The sequence below is a fragment of the Saccostrea cucullata genome, unplaced genomic scaffold, assembly GCF_032062105.1.
Source record: "Saccostrea cucullata isolate Sc308-1 unplaced genomic scaffold, CSIRO_AGI_Scuc_v1 ctg3378, whole genome shotgun sequence".
In the NCBI taxonomy this organism is placed as follows: Eukaryota; Metazoa; Mollusca; class Bivalvia; order Ostreida; family Ostreidae; genus Saccostrea; species Saccostrea cuccullata.
The window spans coordinates 115,450-134,722 of record NW_026919315.1 but is presented as its reverse complement, the minus strand read 5'-3'; the positions used below and the strand labels follow the sequence as shown (position 1 = coordinate 134,722).

General features: G+C 34.2%; 1 protein-coding gene across 6 annotated transcripts in view; it reads left to right on the top strand.

Moving 5' to 3' along the window:
- LOC134229318 (exocyst complex component 4-like) overlaps positions 1 to 19,273 on the top strand; it is a 43,973-nt gene that overhangs the window by 9,410 nt on the left and 15,290 nt on the right. For all 6 annotated transcript variants that reach the window (XM_062711083.1, XM_062711064.1, XM_062711092.1 and 3 more), the window contains 3 exons: positions 13,523 to 13,594; positions 14,426 to 14,563; positions 19,171 to 19,251. In XM_062711083.1, coding sequence (XP_062567067.1) covers positions 13,523 to 13,594; positions 14,426 to 14,563; positions 19,171 to 19,251 — 291 coding nt within the window. The remainder of the gene's footprint in view (positions 1 to 13,522; positions 13,595 to 14,425; positions 14,564 to 19,170; positions 19,252 to 19,273) is intronic.

Here is a 19,273-nt window from a genome sequence, read left to right as displayed (position 1 = left end):
TGCTCAGCAAAGTGATTTTTGTTTTCAGCAAAAAAAAATCAAAGGCCTGAAGGGTCTGAGAGTCGACTCACTCGTTGAGTTTATTGAGCTTTTTCATGCAACTTGTCACCATGCCTACTATTCAGTTTTTAATGCATTTTTAGAAAATGAATATCGTCTCTATGTTTGGTTAAGAAATTAAGGGCTTCAATCCCATCTCACATGAGATTTTTAAGAATCTATTTCAAGTAAGATTACATAACGAGAAAAAAATAACAACATTTTGAAAAGGGATCCAAGTTTAAATTTGAACGAGCCTCAATTTACTCCACACCCCCAGAAGTAAATAAAGGTTAAGGGTTTTAATATCTCCCACCTTTTTAAGTCATTAAATGAATTCTTTAAAAAAACTTATCTTTTTCAGAATTTTTTAATTATGTAATTATAAATTTTACTAGATCCTAGTGTTCTCTTAAGAAACAAAAAAAGAAACAATAAGGTGAAATAAAAAGAAGGGGAAAAGGTAAAATCATGTTTGAAAGGGAGAAAAAGTAACATGAAAAAAAAATTAACAATTAAAGTACCAGTACTAAGATAAATCACTTAGAAACAACCTCTAGAAATGGAAAACAAACATTAGATATCTATGGGGAAAATTTTCAAGATTCATCTAACTATATACATGCATTCACATAATTTTACATTAATTTAAGCATTATGGTTTTGTTTATGCTAAGTAACATATAATAATCTAAAGTCTCATTGTGAAAAGCAGCACTACAAACCTGGATTCTAAAAGAAAAATTAAGCACACTAGCTGCAGTGGTCTTCGTAATAAACTAATTAGGTCAGTAATTCACACTCATACTGTTTATACCTCCTAACTTTAAGCAATTCCTCATTGACAAACAAATGTATTTTTTGGTAGAACTATCTTATTTGGTATGTGAAACACCTAGATGAATGAGTTATAATTTTTACAGCCAACTCAAAAATGATTCATGAATTCTCCAGTTAAAAAATAAATTTATTGAAGATTATATGATTTTGTTTGCCCCCCCCCCCCCCCCATCCCCTCCCCCAATGACAACTGGGTTGTACAAAGTTCTACATAGGCACGTCTATATATAATATGATGTGGAATCTTGGGATTTGAGGGTTATTTTAAGCCACCCCCTTTGATCCTAGAAGTTTTTTAATTAATTCAGACTCTGTTGGGGTGTTAAAGGTGGGGGGGGGGGGCACTTATTGGGACACTCAATGTGAATTTTAATTGTGACAAATACACTCAATACAGTACTGAATTTTCTGAATAATTTTTCTTCTAAGCATTTTTGATCTGTTGTAAAAACAATACAGTTTTGTCAAGAGTAATGCAGTTCACTGCAGATATTTGATTTTCTTCACTTTGTTTCCACATTCAGCAACAAACAGATTGTCATTTATATCCATACACAGTCCATAGGGTCTTCTCAGTCCACATTCTATGTAACGGAGGAACTGTCCATCCTGGTCTATGATGTGGACACAGTCATTGTTATCATCAGCTGTAAGGATGTGACTCTGACTGTCTGTGGTGATTCCTCGTGGACTGAATGATTTTTTCTTTGGAGCAGGAGTATGCCCAGTGTACCTGAATCTCAGTTTCCCGGCCTGATTGACCACCACTACTGCTCTAGCATTATAGTCAGCCACACAGACATCCAGGTTCCTGTTCTCAGTTACATATTTGTTGAAAGGTGAATAGGAAGAAAACAGAGCTTTACCTTCGTCATCGAATTGAATGGTTTTTTTCTCTGTGGATCCAGCATAAAGGACAACTTTTGTTTGTTTTTTCTCACTCTCGTACATCATAACCAGAAGCTCATCAGAAGAGGTTCTGCAGAAATTGCGAGGGATCCATTTCTGAAATCTGATCAACTCCTCTATCTTCTCATTCTTGAAAGTATTTATAGTTCTGTCGTATTGGTCGGTATAAACTAGATCTCCATTTTTCATCACTGCTATACCACATGGCTCTTCCCTTGACTTGCTTGTGATTGACTTGAGTAGTGATCCCTGACTAACGCTGAAGAGTTTCATGGTGTTGCCGTTTCCTCTTGTCCAGATTTCTTCTTCATTCTGACAGGCTACTTTGTAAAGTTGTCCGTACCCAGTGTCTATGCTGGTGACAGTTTCTGGTTGATCAAGCAGCTGTTTGATTGGAGGAGAGGATCCAGCTTCTGGTGATTTATATGTTGTCTTCATGCTGTAGCCATGTTTATCTGAAATGAGAGAACCTGGTGTTAAGGCTCCAAACAATTTACCAAGAGTATCCCCTTGGATTTTTGCTGGAATGAACTCAGGAAAAGAGGGTTCAAATTTTTCTGGAAGAGTTCTGTACATTTGCACATTGGATTTGGCGCTTAATAGTTTTGACATGTCATTATTGTGAATAGCATTTTTAAAAGAACTGATCTCATTCCATATGTCAGAAATTTTCTTGTTTATTTCATCCAGATGTTTCTGTAGAGTTTGTAACTGTGCGTTTTTATTCTCATCAACTTCAGCTTTAAGTTTCTTGCCAAGTTCGTCAATTTCCCTGTGACAGGCCTCTTCGTGTTCTGTTATGGCTGTTGAGAGATCTCCATATTTCTTGTCCAACTGACTAATTTTGTTTTGTACATCAGAGGCAATGTATTGATAAGTTGGAAAAATTATCTCCTTCATTTCGATATGTTCTTTGATAAATTTACCCTTTTTTTCATCCACAATTTGTAAGATTTCTGAAACCTTATGACCTAGATGTTGATCGGATGCAATACACATAGGGCATACGGGGACGTCACAATGTTTACAGTACATCGTACATTGCTGTTTTTTATGAGATGTACATCCAGGATAAAGGGGGGTAGATTTCCTGGCCTGAAATTTGACGACCTTGTGATCCATGGATTCATCCATTGAGATGTGTTCTCCCACACAGGCCTTACACAGATTGATAAGACATGTATCACAGTGCATCTGTACCACAGCATTCTTACTAGGGGTGGGACGATACACAGATCTTGCGATACGATACGTATCTCGATATATTAGCACGATACGATACGTATCTCGATATTATGATAAATTATAAAACTATTTTTAAAAAGTATTTTATTTCATTTTCTGTCTTGACATTAAATCAACTGTTACATGATAAATTATAAAACTATGCAAAAGAATTCGTATTTTACTTTTTTTTTTTTTTGTCTTGACATTAAACATGTTAAATCAACAAATTATTCTTAGACTATATAAAATCATGTGTGCTTTGAAGTTAATACTTGAAGTTCATCAATTTCATTGACTAAAACTTTACAAAAACAATAATACATGTACATGTTATTGTTACCAAATTTCTATAAACAAGTTGTTTACAAACAGTTGTGTGGTTCATCAAAGAAGACTGACTAAAATTTCATATTTAAAAAACAGAACATTTACATTATAATCAATTGCTGAAAGTCTGTAGCCTAGTTGAGATTACAAAAAAAGCACGAGATGGACTAACAATTAATAATATCAAATGTTCTGGAAACGATACTTTCTGTGTATAGCACGCTTTACATACTGAACTTTTCTTGTCCAATCTTCCGAGGCTGCTTAAAAGTAAAAACGTTTTACCCCTAATCAACGACTTATTAGTTCTATATTATGTTTTCAATATCATCATCGTCTCTTCGCTTCGTACAAGCCGCCATTTTCCAATGACAGGTACTTTCATTTTCAATTTTTGGATAGGTCGTTCGTGTATCGTTTCGTACCGATATTTGAATGCTTGTATCTTAAACCGTATCTTAGAGGAAAATATCGATATGTATCGGTGTATCGGTATATCGTCCCACCCCTAATTCTTACACAGGTCACATCGCATCACGTCCTGGGCAGCAGCGCAGGGGTCCATGATAAAATCTGATGACTCTGAAGTAGAAATAGATACATAATTTTATACTGTTTAAAATTCCTACAGGACATCACCAGTGATACTAATTAATCAGGACTCTTCGTTTTTCTTTCTTGTCCATTCAGACAGATACTTTTCCGAAGATAATTTTTACTTCGGCCAAGAAAAGTTAATCAATAGTTTCTCAGGCACCGTAGCATCAGGTCTAAAATTATCAATTCAATTGACTCATAAAAAAAAGTGAAGTAACTCTTTTTTCTATTTTTCTAGGTAGAAAAAGAAAATCAAGTTATTTCCCTTTGTGTTCATGCTAAGATTGACATTTTTATTAGATAAATGCATGCACCACAGGAGTCAGCAGTTTTATCAATTAAACAATGTGAACAACGCTTGCAAAGCTCACCAGTTATTCTCCATTTTTAGCTCACCTCGACGAAGTGGAGATGAGCTTATGCTATACCCCCGGCGCTGGCGTCAGCGTCCCGGTTAAAGTTTTAGGAGCAGGTCCATTCCAAAGTAACTATAAGCCCTACCTGGACCAAACTTGCATGGATGATGCATCTAGGGATAGACACTAACAGACTTGCTTCAGATGCTGGTTCTGACCTATATTTTCCAGATCAGTGACCAGGTTAAAGTTTTTGGAGCAGGTCCATTCCCAAGTAACTATATGCCCTACCTGGACCAAACTTGCATGGATGATGCATCTAGAGATGGACACTAACAGACTTGCTTCAGATGCTGGATCTGACCTACATTTTCCAGATGAGTGACCAGGTTAAAGTTTTTGGAGCAGGTCCGTTCCCAAGTAACTATAAGCCCTACCCAGACCAAACTTGCATGGATGATGCATCTAGGGATAGAAAATAAAAGACCTGCTTCAGATGCTGGATCTGACCTATATTTTTCAGACAAGTGATCAAGTTCAAGTTTTTGGAGCAGGTCCATTCCCAAGTAACTAAAAGCCCTACCCGGGACCAAACTTGCATGGATGATGCATCTAGGGATGGACACTACCAGACTTGCTTCGGATGCTGGATCTGACCTACATTTTCCAAATGAGTGACCAGGTTAAAGTTTTTGGAGCAGGCCCATTCTCAAGTAACTATAAGCCCTACCCGGACCAAACTTGCATGGATAATGCATCTAGGGATGGACACTACCAGACTTGCTTCGGATGCTTGATCTGACCTACATTTTCCAGATGAGTGACCAGGTTAAAGTTTTTGGAGCAGGCCCATTCCCAAGTAACTATAAGCCCTACCCGGACCAAACTTGCATGGATAATGCATCTAGGGATGGACACTACCAGACTTGCTTCGGATGCTTGATCTGACCTACATTTACCAGATTAGTGACTAGATTATTCCCAAGTAACTATAAACCCTACCCGGACCAAACTTGCATGGATAATGCATCTAGGGATGGACACTACCAGACTTGCTTTGGATGCTGGAAATGACCTACATTTACCAGATTAGTGACTAGATTATTCCCAAGTAACTATAAACCCTACCCGGACCAAACTTGCATGGATAATGCATCTAGGGATGGACACTACCAGACTTGCTTTGGATGCTGGAAATGACCTACATTTACCAGATTAGTGACTAGATTATTCCTAAGTAAGTATAAGCCCTACCCGGACCAAACTTGCTTGGATGATGCATCTAAGGATGGACAATCGAAACTTGCTTCGGATGCTAGATCTGACGCACATTTTCCAAACGAGTGACGAGGTCAAAGTTTTTGGAACAGGACAATCCCCAATGAATTTTAAGACCTATTTAAACAGAACTTGCTTGAATATTATTGTCAGACTAAAAACCAACTGTTAAGAAAATATGATGTGAGATTTGCATTACCTAAACTGATAACATTCGTCAAGTTGAGTTTCGTAATCTTTGATTACCTATGTTTTATTGATAAAACTGCTGACTCCTGCGCATGCACTTGCATCTTAGTGAATTGACAAAAGTGTTTAGCAATTTCTTATCTTCACCTTAAATCACTTTTCTCAACCATCCATCATGGTGATACCATTTTATTCCACATTAAAGCTTTGTAATAATATAATTAATAATTAAAGCACATCTTTAATGTAAAAACAGGTCAGACTTGTTTAAATACATGTACATTAAGGTAGCTATAACATTACTAGCTGCGTATGCAGAAATAGTCTTTGTACTGGACCTGTTGACTTGATGATACATTTTTATGCACCCAAATCGATAGATTCGGGGAGTTTATTGTTTTTTTCCTGTCTGTCTGTTGTCAACTTTAACCTTTGCCATAACTTTTGAACCGTGAGAGATGGACATTATATTTGGTATGCATACTCCAATAATTAAGCACTTTCAACTGACACCAACATCAATGACATTTTGACCTGTGACCTGTATGGTAAAAATAGCTTTTTCGAACTGCCATTACTTTTGAACCATAGGAGATAGAGTCTTCATATTTGGTATGCATATTCCGATAATTAAGCTCTTTCAAATAACGCCAAGGTTAATGACTGTGACCTTGACTGTGACCTATATGATAAAAATAGCTTTTTCGAACTTTCGCCATTATTTTTGAACCATAGGAGATAGAGACTTCATATTTGGTATGCATACTCCACTAATTAATACCCATTCTCTGTAACCACTTAAACTTTTGTGGCACGCATAGTCACAGATTTTTTTCTAATTTGGCTGGAAAGTACCACCTCATAAATTACTTCAAAAAATATAGTTAGATCATATGAATGTTGAGTCGTTACCATGTAAACGGTGTTTAAAGTTGATTTTTTGTGAAAAAATGCAATATTTGGAAATATTTTTTAAAGAAATGCGGCTACTTCAATTCATGTTACTCACAGAAATAAGAAATATAACATCTAACTTTAAAAGGCATGTTAAAACCTTGTTGGTATTCTCTCTATAAATATGAGAATTCTTTGATTGAAATAGCAGACAATAACTTTGAAATTGAATTATCTCCCTTTGATAATTGTGAGCTCTTCAGTGAGAAAGATAAAAAAATCATTATACAAAAATGACTGGAAGTTGTTTACATATTGTCAGCATACAGCTCTGTATATCCAGGAATTCAAGTAAAATCAACTGTTTTTCCTGTTTATTTAATTTGCATACAAATTTTAGCCTCTGTTTATATCCTACATGCAAAAGAATAATTTTGATATGTGAAAAATGGCGAAATGTACAAGCTAGACAAGATAGTTCAGGAAATCAGCCCTGTACATAAGCATTAGTCTCAAAGTCTAAGGAGTTTCAAAACGGGATTCAAGATAAACTTGAAATATCAGAATTACTTGTATTATGAATTTGTTTCTTTTTTTTAAGAATTACTGTGTCTTACGATCAGTCAGAGTGATATACTGGAGGACTGCAATGAATACGGTGTTAGAAAGCAAATGAATTTTTAAACTGAATGTTATTATAGAGACTAATAATTTTTAAAAAAAACTGAATATGTCCTTGGCCGAAAGGAAAAAAAATTATACTGAATAATAGCTACAATTCCCATCCACAGGTCGTTATTTCAAATTCAGCAATATTTGTTGAAACCCATGGTATAATACATATTATATATGGGTTAGAAAATTGCTACCTATACAAGCCCCCCCCCCCCCCCCCTTCCTAAATGAAAAAGAGTTTGGACATTTTATATATTGTTATTGTTTTTTTTCTTTGCTCTTAAGACTTTTTTTTGTGAAGAAGAAAATAAATAATTTTCCCTAAAAAACATCTTGGAAATAAATGATATGTCCTGCCATGAAATAAACCTAACTTAATCCCCCCTTCTGGATCAAAGGTCGTCCCCTAACCCATAGTAAACGCAGTCATATTTTGTAGTTTTAAACAGGATAAACAAGTATAAAATGTTTTGTTAACCAGTCAAAAATATACTTTTGATGATTGGGGTAGTTGCATAGAAATACAAATTGTCTGTGAATCAAATTTAAAGCTAACGGTTTATTATTTCTCTGGACTAAGATACATTTTGATTAAACTTATAGCAGTACAATATTAAATCTGTCTAGCAGTTTTTTATAAATAATGAAAATAATTTTCTGACCCCCCCCCCCCCCCCCAAAAAAAAAAACCAATTGATTAAAGCACAATAGCAGATTATTCGAACAGGTCCAGCATATGTTTACAACAGATTATTATTGACTAAACTTTGGGAATATCAGATCTTTTGCGTACATCCAGGCATATTTGTGTTGAAATATTTACCATCAACATTGAGTTTGATATCTTTGGAAACATCAGAAAAATATACATATATTGTGACGTCACTTTGTAATATTTATGACGTAATATCTCCGAAAATGACGTCAGAATATAGAATGTTTAGCATACTGAAAAGTCGCGTTTTTATCCACATGAGACGGTTTTAAAAGTGCTGCCAAAGGCTTATTTGAAAAAAATATTTCATAGAAAATTTTCATTTGCAAAGAAGTAGAGTAGGACTATGGTACTGTTTATCAAAAATTCCAAATTTCATTGTATGGTTTGTTTACTAGCACGGGTCCATAGACCTAGTTTTAGGTCTATGCTATATCCGGTTATGCTATCATCGACATTTGTTTAAGATTTTAAGTTACATGATACAACTGGATTTTCGGTCTTTTATATAGCTCTCCATTGTATGAAATAAAACATGTTCTGTATAAAACTGATGTATATTAATGCAGTTTTCAACAAATATATTTTGAATAACAGTACTCTTATTGTTTACAAATAAAATGTACAAAAGTCTTACCCCTGACTTGTTTCTGCGCGTATTTTTTCTTATTTATTCAACTTCGGCGCCCCAAAACTCTCTACTGCTTTTGACTTTTGACTCCAAAAAAGGTTTATAAGTTACACAGACATGTAAAATCTTATTAATTTTCCATGCATTAAAATTTGCGAATCTGTGGAGGTACGGTGGGGTTACAACTGCGCCGCCGCCATTTTGAACTTTACGAGAAAATATGGGGCACACTAAGCTTAACTTCTCTTGAGCCTTCATCGATCCCACAAATCTGGTTAAAACACCTGACGAATTGATGCCATCAAATTTTGTAACACGATCGTCTATTTTTCTTTGATTGACATCTTTGCCTTTTTCTCACAGTTAGGTCTGTTTTACGCAATATTTTGAGCGAGATTCGATAAAAACATGCGATGTTTGACAATCGCTTAAACCATTTCAGGAAAAGAAGACCTCCAAAATGGAACACCATATGATAGGTTGTAGTGTATGTAAACATTCCACCAACTGGCATTTGTGTCCGATAGCTTGCGCCCGAGTAATGAGCAAAAGTTGTTTTTAAAATTTTAACTTGATCAAATTGTGTCTTTTATTACGTCATTTTTATGGCCAGTATCGTAAGCATGCGGAAGTATGACGTCATTTTCGGAGTTATGACGTCATAAAAATTATAAAGTGACATCACAACATGTGTATATTTTTCTGATCTTTCTAATGATATCAAACTCAATAATTTCCGTGAAACGGTTAATTTTTTATTAAACAGTTCTCAGGACTTTTGAAATGCCCCTCGTAAATTAGATTTTTCCGTCAACTTCTCTGAAAAAAAGTCACTGGAAAACACATTTTGACTGTCACTTGAAAAGTTCAGATTGTTAAATATGGTTTAAAAAATGTACATTTAGAAGCAAGGGATTAGTTTACTAAAACAGCAGATGAGTGTCTTTACATGCTTGTAGCGCAATTCTCTACATACAAGAAGTCTTGCACTCAAAATGGAAAGTGTATAGTCGTCCAATATTCTTAAATGGCTACCTTTATATCAATAAAACCTGAAAACTGTACTGATATAAGCATTTTCACATTATGCATCAAGCTAAAGGGAGAATGTAAAACCAGTTTTTAAAAAAATACATTCAATATACGGGATCAAGGTCAGGATACAACATTTACAATACCAGTATTCCGAATAACCGAGTATAAATGCATTATTAACGAGCTAATTCAACGAATATGTGTCCCCTGCTTAAGGAGATAAGAATTTCTGTAGATTAAGAGGGGGGGGGGGGGTGTCGGAGGGTGGTTGGGTAGGGGATGGGACGCTTAAAGTGGGGCGGGCGGGACCATAGAGCGTTATGAACAAAAACAAGCTAACCTAAACGCTTTTTGAGATATCACTCGGAAATGAGAGGTTTACATACAAACAATGTCTTTTTCTACCTTTACCTAATTTTGACCTAGAAATAAATAGGGGTCATTTTAAGCCAAAGGAATTTGTGGTATAAGCTCAAATTGAAAAAGATAATAGGCTTCTTAAGATATCCCATGATAATAAAATGTTAAAACAGACAGGGGGGGGGGGTTACTTTTATATACAAAAAAAAGAGAAAATAAATGCCTATTTTCTCCCAGTTTCAAAGTGATTAACAGCTAAAACTGTGTATTTTATTAATATATATACTAGTATGTTTTACTTATTTGTGTAAAACATGAGAAAAAATCTACGTAACATTTAATTACATCCAAGATTTTTTCAAAATATGGTAATGCTTGAAAGTCCGATTTCAATGAAATATATCATCAACTCCTCCCCCACCCCCCACCCTCACCCCTTATTTCAAGAGTTGGAATAAGGGATTATGTACAATTTAGCACTGGTATTTAAATAATGAATCAAATACCATTTAACTGTTTTTTTTTTATATTTAATAAAGATTTTATAGCTAAATTGCCATTAATATTGAATAAAATGGTAGCAAAATGTAGGCAGGAATTGAGAGTTAGCGTGCATAGTTCTTTATATACCACTGTGACCTTGAACTTTGACCTTCTGTCCATATGGGCACACATTCATATGATGCTAGTTATTGTTACCAGAACTGTAACTTTGTTTCATTTATTGTTTAAAACACAAATATTAGTTATGACACAGAAAAAATGTTGTTTAGTTTTCTTAAATATCTATCAAAATCGGCCATTTTGACCTTAACCTTTGACCCTTAGTCATGAAAATTGATTTTTTCGCTTTGTTTTTGCTATTGTTTACCATATATCTAGATTTGATTTAATCCATTTTAAAATACTCAGGCAATTACATGGATCCTGAATGTATCTACGTATTGTACTTTTCAAGGATTTTGAAAAAAAGCATAAGTTTGTAACCATGGTAACAAGAAAACTAAATATGAATACCAAGTAGTTCTTTGTAGTGCATATTAGAACTATATGTGAACTTTCAAAGCAATGTATTCATTTTTTTCAAACTATCCGCAAAAATTTATACAAGGCTTTTCAAAAGAGCATAAAATCTACAATTTTCCACAAGAAAAATCCTACCTATAAATGAGGGATATTTTTTCTATGAGGAAAAAGTTACTGAAATACTAAAAATTTTCTAAAGCACTGTAAAATGATGTATTTTGGCAAAAAGGTAAAGTCATGTTGATAGCTTGTTCCATTAAAGACTTTTAATAAGTCAAAAAGGGTCATTTTTCATCAAAATTTAGCGATTTTTAGGCCATGAAAAATGTATGTTGGTTGCCATGGTAACCATGGACCATAGCAACCATTTTATTATGAATTTTAGGTACATACATTAATATAGGAATCTCTCCCAAATTTCTCTCTCTCTCTCTCTCTCTCTCTCCTATATAAGAGTTTAAATGCTTACAGAGAATGGCAATTAAGTGCTTTCAAATGACACCAAGGACAATGATCGTGTGACCTTGACTGTGACCTATATGCTAAAAATTGCTTTTTCAAACTTTGTCACTGCTGGGCGCATAGTGTTTCACAAACACATCTTGTTTAAATATTAATGGGTTTTAAGTTCCAACATCTTTTTAAGGTTTCACTAATTTGAAAGGTCAACATGCCCAAAAATTTATTTTACAATACCTCCAAAACTATGTGCTTTATAAAGTTAAAACTTTTATAGTTTATAAATATATCATAGATTAACAGATAGAAAGTATCACTTGATAATAAATTGTCAAAAAAAGAATATTTAAACAGAAAAATTCTTTTTAAGAAATGCATATACTTTCACAAAATACACCATAGTACATCCAAACTTTTAGTGAAATTCATCATTGCAGAAACAAAATATGTTTATCAATGAAGGTCAAGTAGAACTTCGATAGTCTCTGGAAAGTTGTTTTCCCTGTTTATTTTGTCCAAATGTTAAGTCTTGAAACCGAAAGTACAATGCAAATGGCAGATTTTATACGGGTGTTGTCTTTATACATAGCATGCTTTCAATAACAGCCTTTCAAAGACAATTCATGTCCAACTTGCCCTTCATTGATAAACATATATTATTTCTAAAAATGACAGTTTTCACTAAAAGTATAGCATAAAAAACAGGTGCACTTTTTAAAAAAAATATGCAAAATTTTTGATATATTTTTTCTGAAATAAATCATTTTTAAAAATATTTGTTTTCAAATGATAATTTCTATCTGTTATTAATCAATGATATATTTATGCACTGTAAAAGTTCTAACTTTATAAACCACATAATTTTGGAGCTATTGTAAAAATAAATTTTTGGACATGCTGACCTTTGGAGAAACCTTAAGGTGATTTTTTTAAAAAAAATTGAACAACAATTCAATATTTAAAAGTGATTGTTATTTAGGTAAATCTATTAAATATTCCATACACTAACATACGAACATACCTGATGTAAATTACAGTAATGGCTGCCAATAATAGGCCTATTGATGAATCACGTGTTTAAATGTGTTTAAACAGTACTTACTTTCATTTTTCCTCTAAACCAGAATGCCCCATGCATAAACGCCCCAATTATAGGTTCTTTACAGACGCCAAGCACTCAAAAGTACTCTTGAATTGTGATTAGGTTGAGGTGCTTGTGAATTTAATTTTCTGTAATATAATTACATTTACAAGTTTTATTTAAAGAAACAAATGATTTATTAACAAAACTAGATTAGCTATAATAATGGTTATAATTCTAGTGTTAAGAAGTCTTGGGGTGCTTTTAATGTGTAGTTTGGGCACTCATGAAATGTTTTTGGATGCTGCTCATGAATTAAATTTGGGGTGCCTGTACATTTAGTGTGTGTGCCTGTTAAAGTTGTGGAGTGCTAAAATGCACTCGGTTTGTTCTGGTTTTGGGCGCGGTGACTTGCACCTGTTTATAAATTTTCCCTGGTTTTTGTTCCAAGTGAGCTTTTCTGATCACCCACTTAAAATATTGTTTACATTGAAAAAAAGACTTTTAAAAACTTTTTATCAAGTATCATTGGACTGGAAAAGCTAAAAAAAATTCAAAGAAAAAGCTATGGTTATAAACTTCCACAGTTTTCTTTCAAAAATTTCTTCTATTTTTTAAAAATTTTATTTACCTTTGCAACAGCGAACAATATAAGGACTTCTGACAGTTCTTACAATGTAAGACAACTCAATGGCAGCTGCAGAATTACAACTGACTACTGCAGTTGTAAAATCTTAATGAAATGGTCATAAATCTAAAAACTTTTCTTACAACCCAGTCTTTGACTTTTTGTGAAATGCAGCTCAGCACTTTAGTTAAATGAATTATTAGAGACAGAGACTTTTAATATTTAACTCGGGTGATTTTGACCTGTTTTATTTCAGGTGTCTGGGGTACCAGTCAGACAGGAATGTCTGTATGATATGACTGACGTCTGGTCAAAGATTCAAGCTGTGGTAAGTCCTCACCAGCCACAAAGTGTTTAAGATTCATATTAAGCAGCTCTGCTCACTCATATAAAATATTTCTTAAATTCTTATGATTTTCCAAAAGAAATGGATTTGTTGAAAAATTGGACAAAGTTGTACTTCAAGTTGACAGATTTATAAAGGAATGATAGACAATTATGTTATTAAGAGTTATCTCTCTTATCAAAGTATCAATGAACTTTGAAATGAAGTGTCCATTACTTTCTTTAACCTGATCACTGTTTAGCCAGCTATAGGGTTGGAATGTTGGTCAAATAACCCCCTTGCCCTCTTGATATGTCAATTTACATAACCTCATCCTCTTTTTATTTTAAATCACTATATCTCTAATACATGTTTTTGTCAGAAGACAGATGTACAAGACTCAATGTGTGTATCAAAATGCCTTTAAAATGAACATATAACTTCATTGATGCATATTGAGTTGTTAAGGGGACTTGTGAATAGAACTGGCAAAAAGTTCGGGGGGGCATATATTGTCAGCTGACAAAAGGTAAATACTTAAGATTTTATTACTAAAAACCAACTTTTATTCCCATGCGAGAAATTTTTGTGAGGTTTGCGAGAGCCTCATCATCCCCAGTATTTCTTGTTGTGAACCAGTCCTTAAAGCCTCTGTGTCTATTGTAAAAAAGGGCTTTTCCATAAAAATTAGTGATCTAAAAACTAGTTTACCCGATGTAAAGTGGGAAATAAACTCGTAGCTAATAAAAGTACGTTAACAGTATAGAGTTTAAGAGGGTTGATATTTTTGTTTTCTCTGTTCAGGTTGAGTTACATTTTATTTTCTCTATGAAGGTGGAGTTACTCCTCAGGGAGTACCTGGATGTAGAGAACACGGCCGCCTCCCGCCAGAGGGCCCCCACCAGCTTTGACGAACCCAGCACCGATATCAACTCATTCTTTGCTAAAAAACGTCCAGCAAAACCTAAAAAGGTAAGAGAGAGCCAACAAAACCTAAAAAAGATAAGAGAGAGCCCACAAAACCTAAAGAGATAAGAGAGAGCCCACAAAATTTAGAAGATATATGAGATATGAGAGAGCCCACAAAACCTAGAAAGTTAAGAAAGAGCCCATAAACCCTTAAAAGTTAAGCAAGAGCCAACAAAACCTTAAAACATAAGAGAGATTCCACAAAACCTGAAAAGATAAGAGAGATCCCACAAAACCTAAAAAGGTAAGAGAGATCCCACAAAACCTAAAAAGATAAGAGAGATCCCACAAAATCTGAAAAGATTAAGAGAGATCCCACAAAACCTAATAAGATAAGATAGAGCCCACAAAACCTAAAAAAATTATGAGAGAGGCCAGAATACCTAAAAAGATAAGAGAGATCCCACAAAACCTTAAAAAGATAAGAGAGATCCCACAAAACCTAAAAAGGTCAGAGAGATCCCACAAAACCTGAAAAGATAAGAGAGATCTCACAAAACGTAAAAAGATATGAGAGAGGCCAGAATACCTAAAAAGATAAGAGAGATCCCACAAAACCTAAAAAAGATAATAGAGAGATCCCATAAAACCTGAAAAGATAAAAGAGATCCCACAAATCCTTAAAAGATATGAGAGAGGCCAGAATACCTAAAAAGATAAGAGAGATCCCACAAAACCTGAAAAGATAAGAGAGAGCCCACAAAACCTAAAAAAGATAAGAGAGATCCCACAAAACCTTAAAAGATAAGAGAGATCCCACAAAACCTAAAAAGATAAGAGAGAGCCCACACAAAGATAAGAGAGATCCCACAAAACCTTAAAAGATAAGAGAGATCCCACAAAACCTAAAAAGATAAGAGAGAGCCCACACAAAGATAAGAGAGATCCCACAAAACCTAAAAAAGATAAGAGAGATCCCACAAAACCTAAAATGGAAAGTGAGCCCACAAAACCTACAAAGATAAGAGAGATCCCACAAAACCTAAAAAGGGTAAGAGAGATCCCACAAAACCTGAAAAGATAAGAGAGATCCCACAAAACCTAAAAAGGTAAGAGCGATCCTACGAAACCTAAAAAAGATAAGAGAGATCCCATAAAACCTGAAAAGGTAAGAGAGACCCCACAAAACATAAAAAGACATTAGAGGGGCCAGAATACCGAAAAAGATAAGAGAGATCCCACAAAACCTGAAAAGATAAGAGAGATCCCACAAAACCTAAAAAGATAAGAGAGAGCTCACAAAACCTAAAAAAGATAGGACAGATCCCACAAAACCTGAAAAGATAAAGAGAGATCCCACAAAACCTAAAAAGATAAGAGAGAGCCCACACAAAGATAAGAGAGATACCACAAAACCGAAAATAGATAAGAGACATCCCACAAAACCTAAAAAGGTAAGAGAGAGCCCACACAAAGATAAGAGAGATCCCACAGAACCTAAAAAGATAAGAGAGAGCCCTCAAAACCTAAAAAAGATAAGAGAGATCCCAAAAAAACCTAAAAAGGTAAGAGAGCCCACAAAACCCAAAAAGATAAGGGAGAGCCAAGAAAACCTTAAAAAGATAAGAGAGATCCAAAAAAAAAACCTAAAAAGGTAAGAGAGCCCACAAAACCCAAAAAGATAAGAGAGAGCCCACAAAACCTAAAAAAGATAAGAGAGAGCCCACAAAACCTATAAAGGTAAGAGAGCCTACAAAACCTAAAAAGATAAAAGAGAGCACAAAACCTAAAAAGATAATAGAGATCCCACAAAACCTAAAAAGAAATTAGAGAGGCCAGAATACCTAAAAAGATAAGAGAGATCCCACACAACCTGAAAAATTAAGAGAGATACCACCAAACCTGAAAAGATAAGAGAGATCCCACAAAACATAAAAAGATAAGAGAGATCCCACAAAACATGAAAAGAAATTAGAGAGGCCAGAATACCTAAAATGATAAGAGAGAGCCCACAAAACCTAAAAAGATAAGAGAGATCCCACAAAACCTAAAAAGATAAGAGAGATCCCACAAAACATAAAAAGAAATTAGAGAGGCCAGAATACCTAAAATGATAAGAGAGAGCCCACAAAACCTTAAAAGATAAGAGAGATCCCACAAAACCTAAAAAGATAAGAGAGAGCCCACACAAAGATAAGAGAGATCCCACAAAACCTTAAAAAGATAAGAGAAATCCCACAAAACCTAAAAAGGTAAGTGAGCCCACAAAACCTACAAAGATAAGAGAGATCCCACAAAACCTAAAAGGGTAAGAGAGATCCCACAAAACCTGAAAAGATAAGAGAGATCCCACAAAACCTAAAAAGATATGAGAGAGGCCAGAATACCTAAAAAGATAAGAGAGATCCCACAAAACCTAAAAAAGATAAGAGAGATCCCATAAAAACCTGAAAAGATAAGAGAGATCCCACAAAACATAAAAAGATATTAGAGAGGCCAGAATACCTAAAAAGATAAGAGAGATCCCACAAAACCTGAAAAGATAAGAGAGATCCCACAAAACCTAAAAAGATAAGAGAGAGCCCACACAAAGATAAGAGAGATCCCACAAAACCTAAAAAGATAAGAGAGATCCCACAAAACCTAAAAAAGATAAGAGAGAAACTGGTTAACTGGAAAAAAGGAACAAAAGACCTGCAAGACTTAAAAGGGTATGGAAGATGCTGACAAAATAGGGGAAGAATTGGAACAGAGGCAAGACTATTCTTAAAAGTAATCCAAGAGGCTGGCAAAACCTTTTCAAGGACTAAAAAAAAGGGGGGAGACTTGAAATCTATAAAGGTATGAAAATCAAGGCTTTTTTATAACCTACATTTCTCAATTGTATTTCTTGTGAGAAGACTCTACGTTGGGTACCAATATATTTGATTTGCATTTAAGGGGGCCGACTATAGTTTTATTGTGTGAAAACTACAATAGCGAAACTCTTCATTTTTATGCCATATGTAACTTACATTAACTTCAGTGTACATGCATGCAAAGTTTGGAGGAAATCTACCGTCCAGGTATTTTTGAGGGACCGTCTCAAAATACAGGTACATTTACTATAGGATTATATAGGAAAATGCCAATTTTTAGCACTTTAAAGCAAATTATACAAATACTACAATAGACATTTTGTTCAAACTATAATATTTGATAAGTAATACTATATTATACAATATATGCAAGAAAGACAAAATTCTACCGTCTTGTTAACAGAGGGGGCATCTCAAAATGCAAAAAAATTAGCAAATTTTACTATTCTTATAGAGTACTACAAATTATGACGTAAACAATGGATTTACAAGAAAACATAATAAAAATATTGGAGATATTCTAAAATTTCTATTTTTTAAATTTCAAGACTGTATGTTTATTACTTTTTCTGTAATAATATTTTTATTACCCTTTTCTTTAAGAGCTACAGATTAACATAACGTCAAAAAGACACTGCAGCGACGTCAACCTATCAATTGCAAAATCGGTTAAAAAAATCAGTTATATCTAATTGTAATGACATTTTTATACCTATAATTTCTTAATTTTGTTTACTTTTAATAATTAATCGAAAAAAGTTGCATTTAAACAGTAAATACGCTTCATTTTACTATGATGCACGAAATATTGCGCAATGGAAACTATAGTCGGCCCCCTTAAGAAAAGATAAATCTTTGCTATGTTGCCTGTTGCCGAATGACCAAGCGTCTAATCCATTTTAATTAAATATTCAGTAAACACAAGTCAAAAAGGTTTCAAATGTATATTCTGTTATCAAAGTTACAATAATTCACTGGACTCAGTATTCCTCGTTTCACACACTCCCTCTAGGATGGGACCTACTCATAAAGAAACAATACACAATATTAAGTTACAAGTTACTACACAAATTATTACACAAATGGTTAACCATACATTACACATTGCATGTAGCTTATAGCTTATAGCAAACAGCATACAGCATATAGCATATAGCAGTACTGCGTTTTTATACACACTTGCACTTAATTACTCGTTACACATATTTATGTAACACTACACATACTCAAGTAGAGCTATACTCAAATATACACCGGATACGTTTATGAAACGTTACACTAACGGAACACCATACTTGAAAACCAGCGAACTTTTCCAACACAACTATTTATAGAAACGAAAACTATACAAACACGCTTAACATAATGAACAATTTCAACATTTACAGAATATTAAACACAATTAAAAGCATGCCATTTGAACAAAGTTACCCAGGACCTTGAAATTAACAAAAACTGAATAAAAGAATAAATAAAACTCGTACTCACCTCAGAAGCTGAGTGTCTGTATCTAATAAACTTGTACTTAGAAAATATTGTTGAAATTATCTCAAATTTAACTGGCTAAGGATGGAATTCACACATTTACAGAATTATCAAAGACCCGTGCATGTTCTAGCGTAACACGGCAGGAAAAGAGAGTGATTCACTCAACCGTGCCCGTGAATTGAGGCTCCATAAAGGATAAAATAGTAGAGGTCACCTACAGGATAACTGAGTATTATACAAATAAAAACATATATGTAGAGTAAATGTGACATTGCCATACGGGGGCATCAGTGTTTCACAAACACATCTTGTTTTGTTTTGTAGATGGCATTGTTTCGATTTGATGCTTCAATCCACGCGATCAGTACCAACAGTTATGTGGACGACAGTCGCGCCTTTGATACAGTAATAGTTTTATGTTCAACAT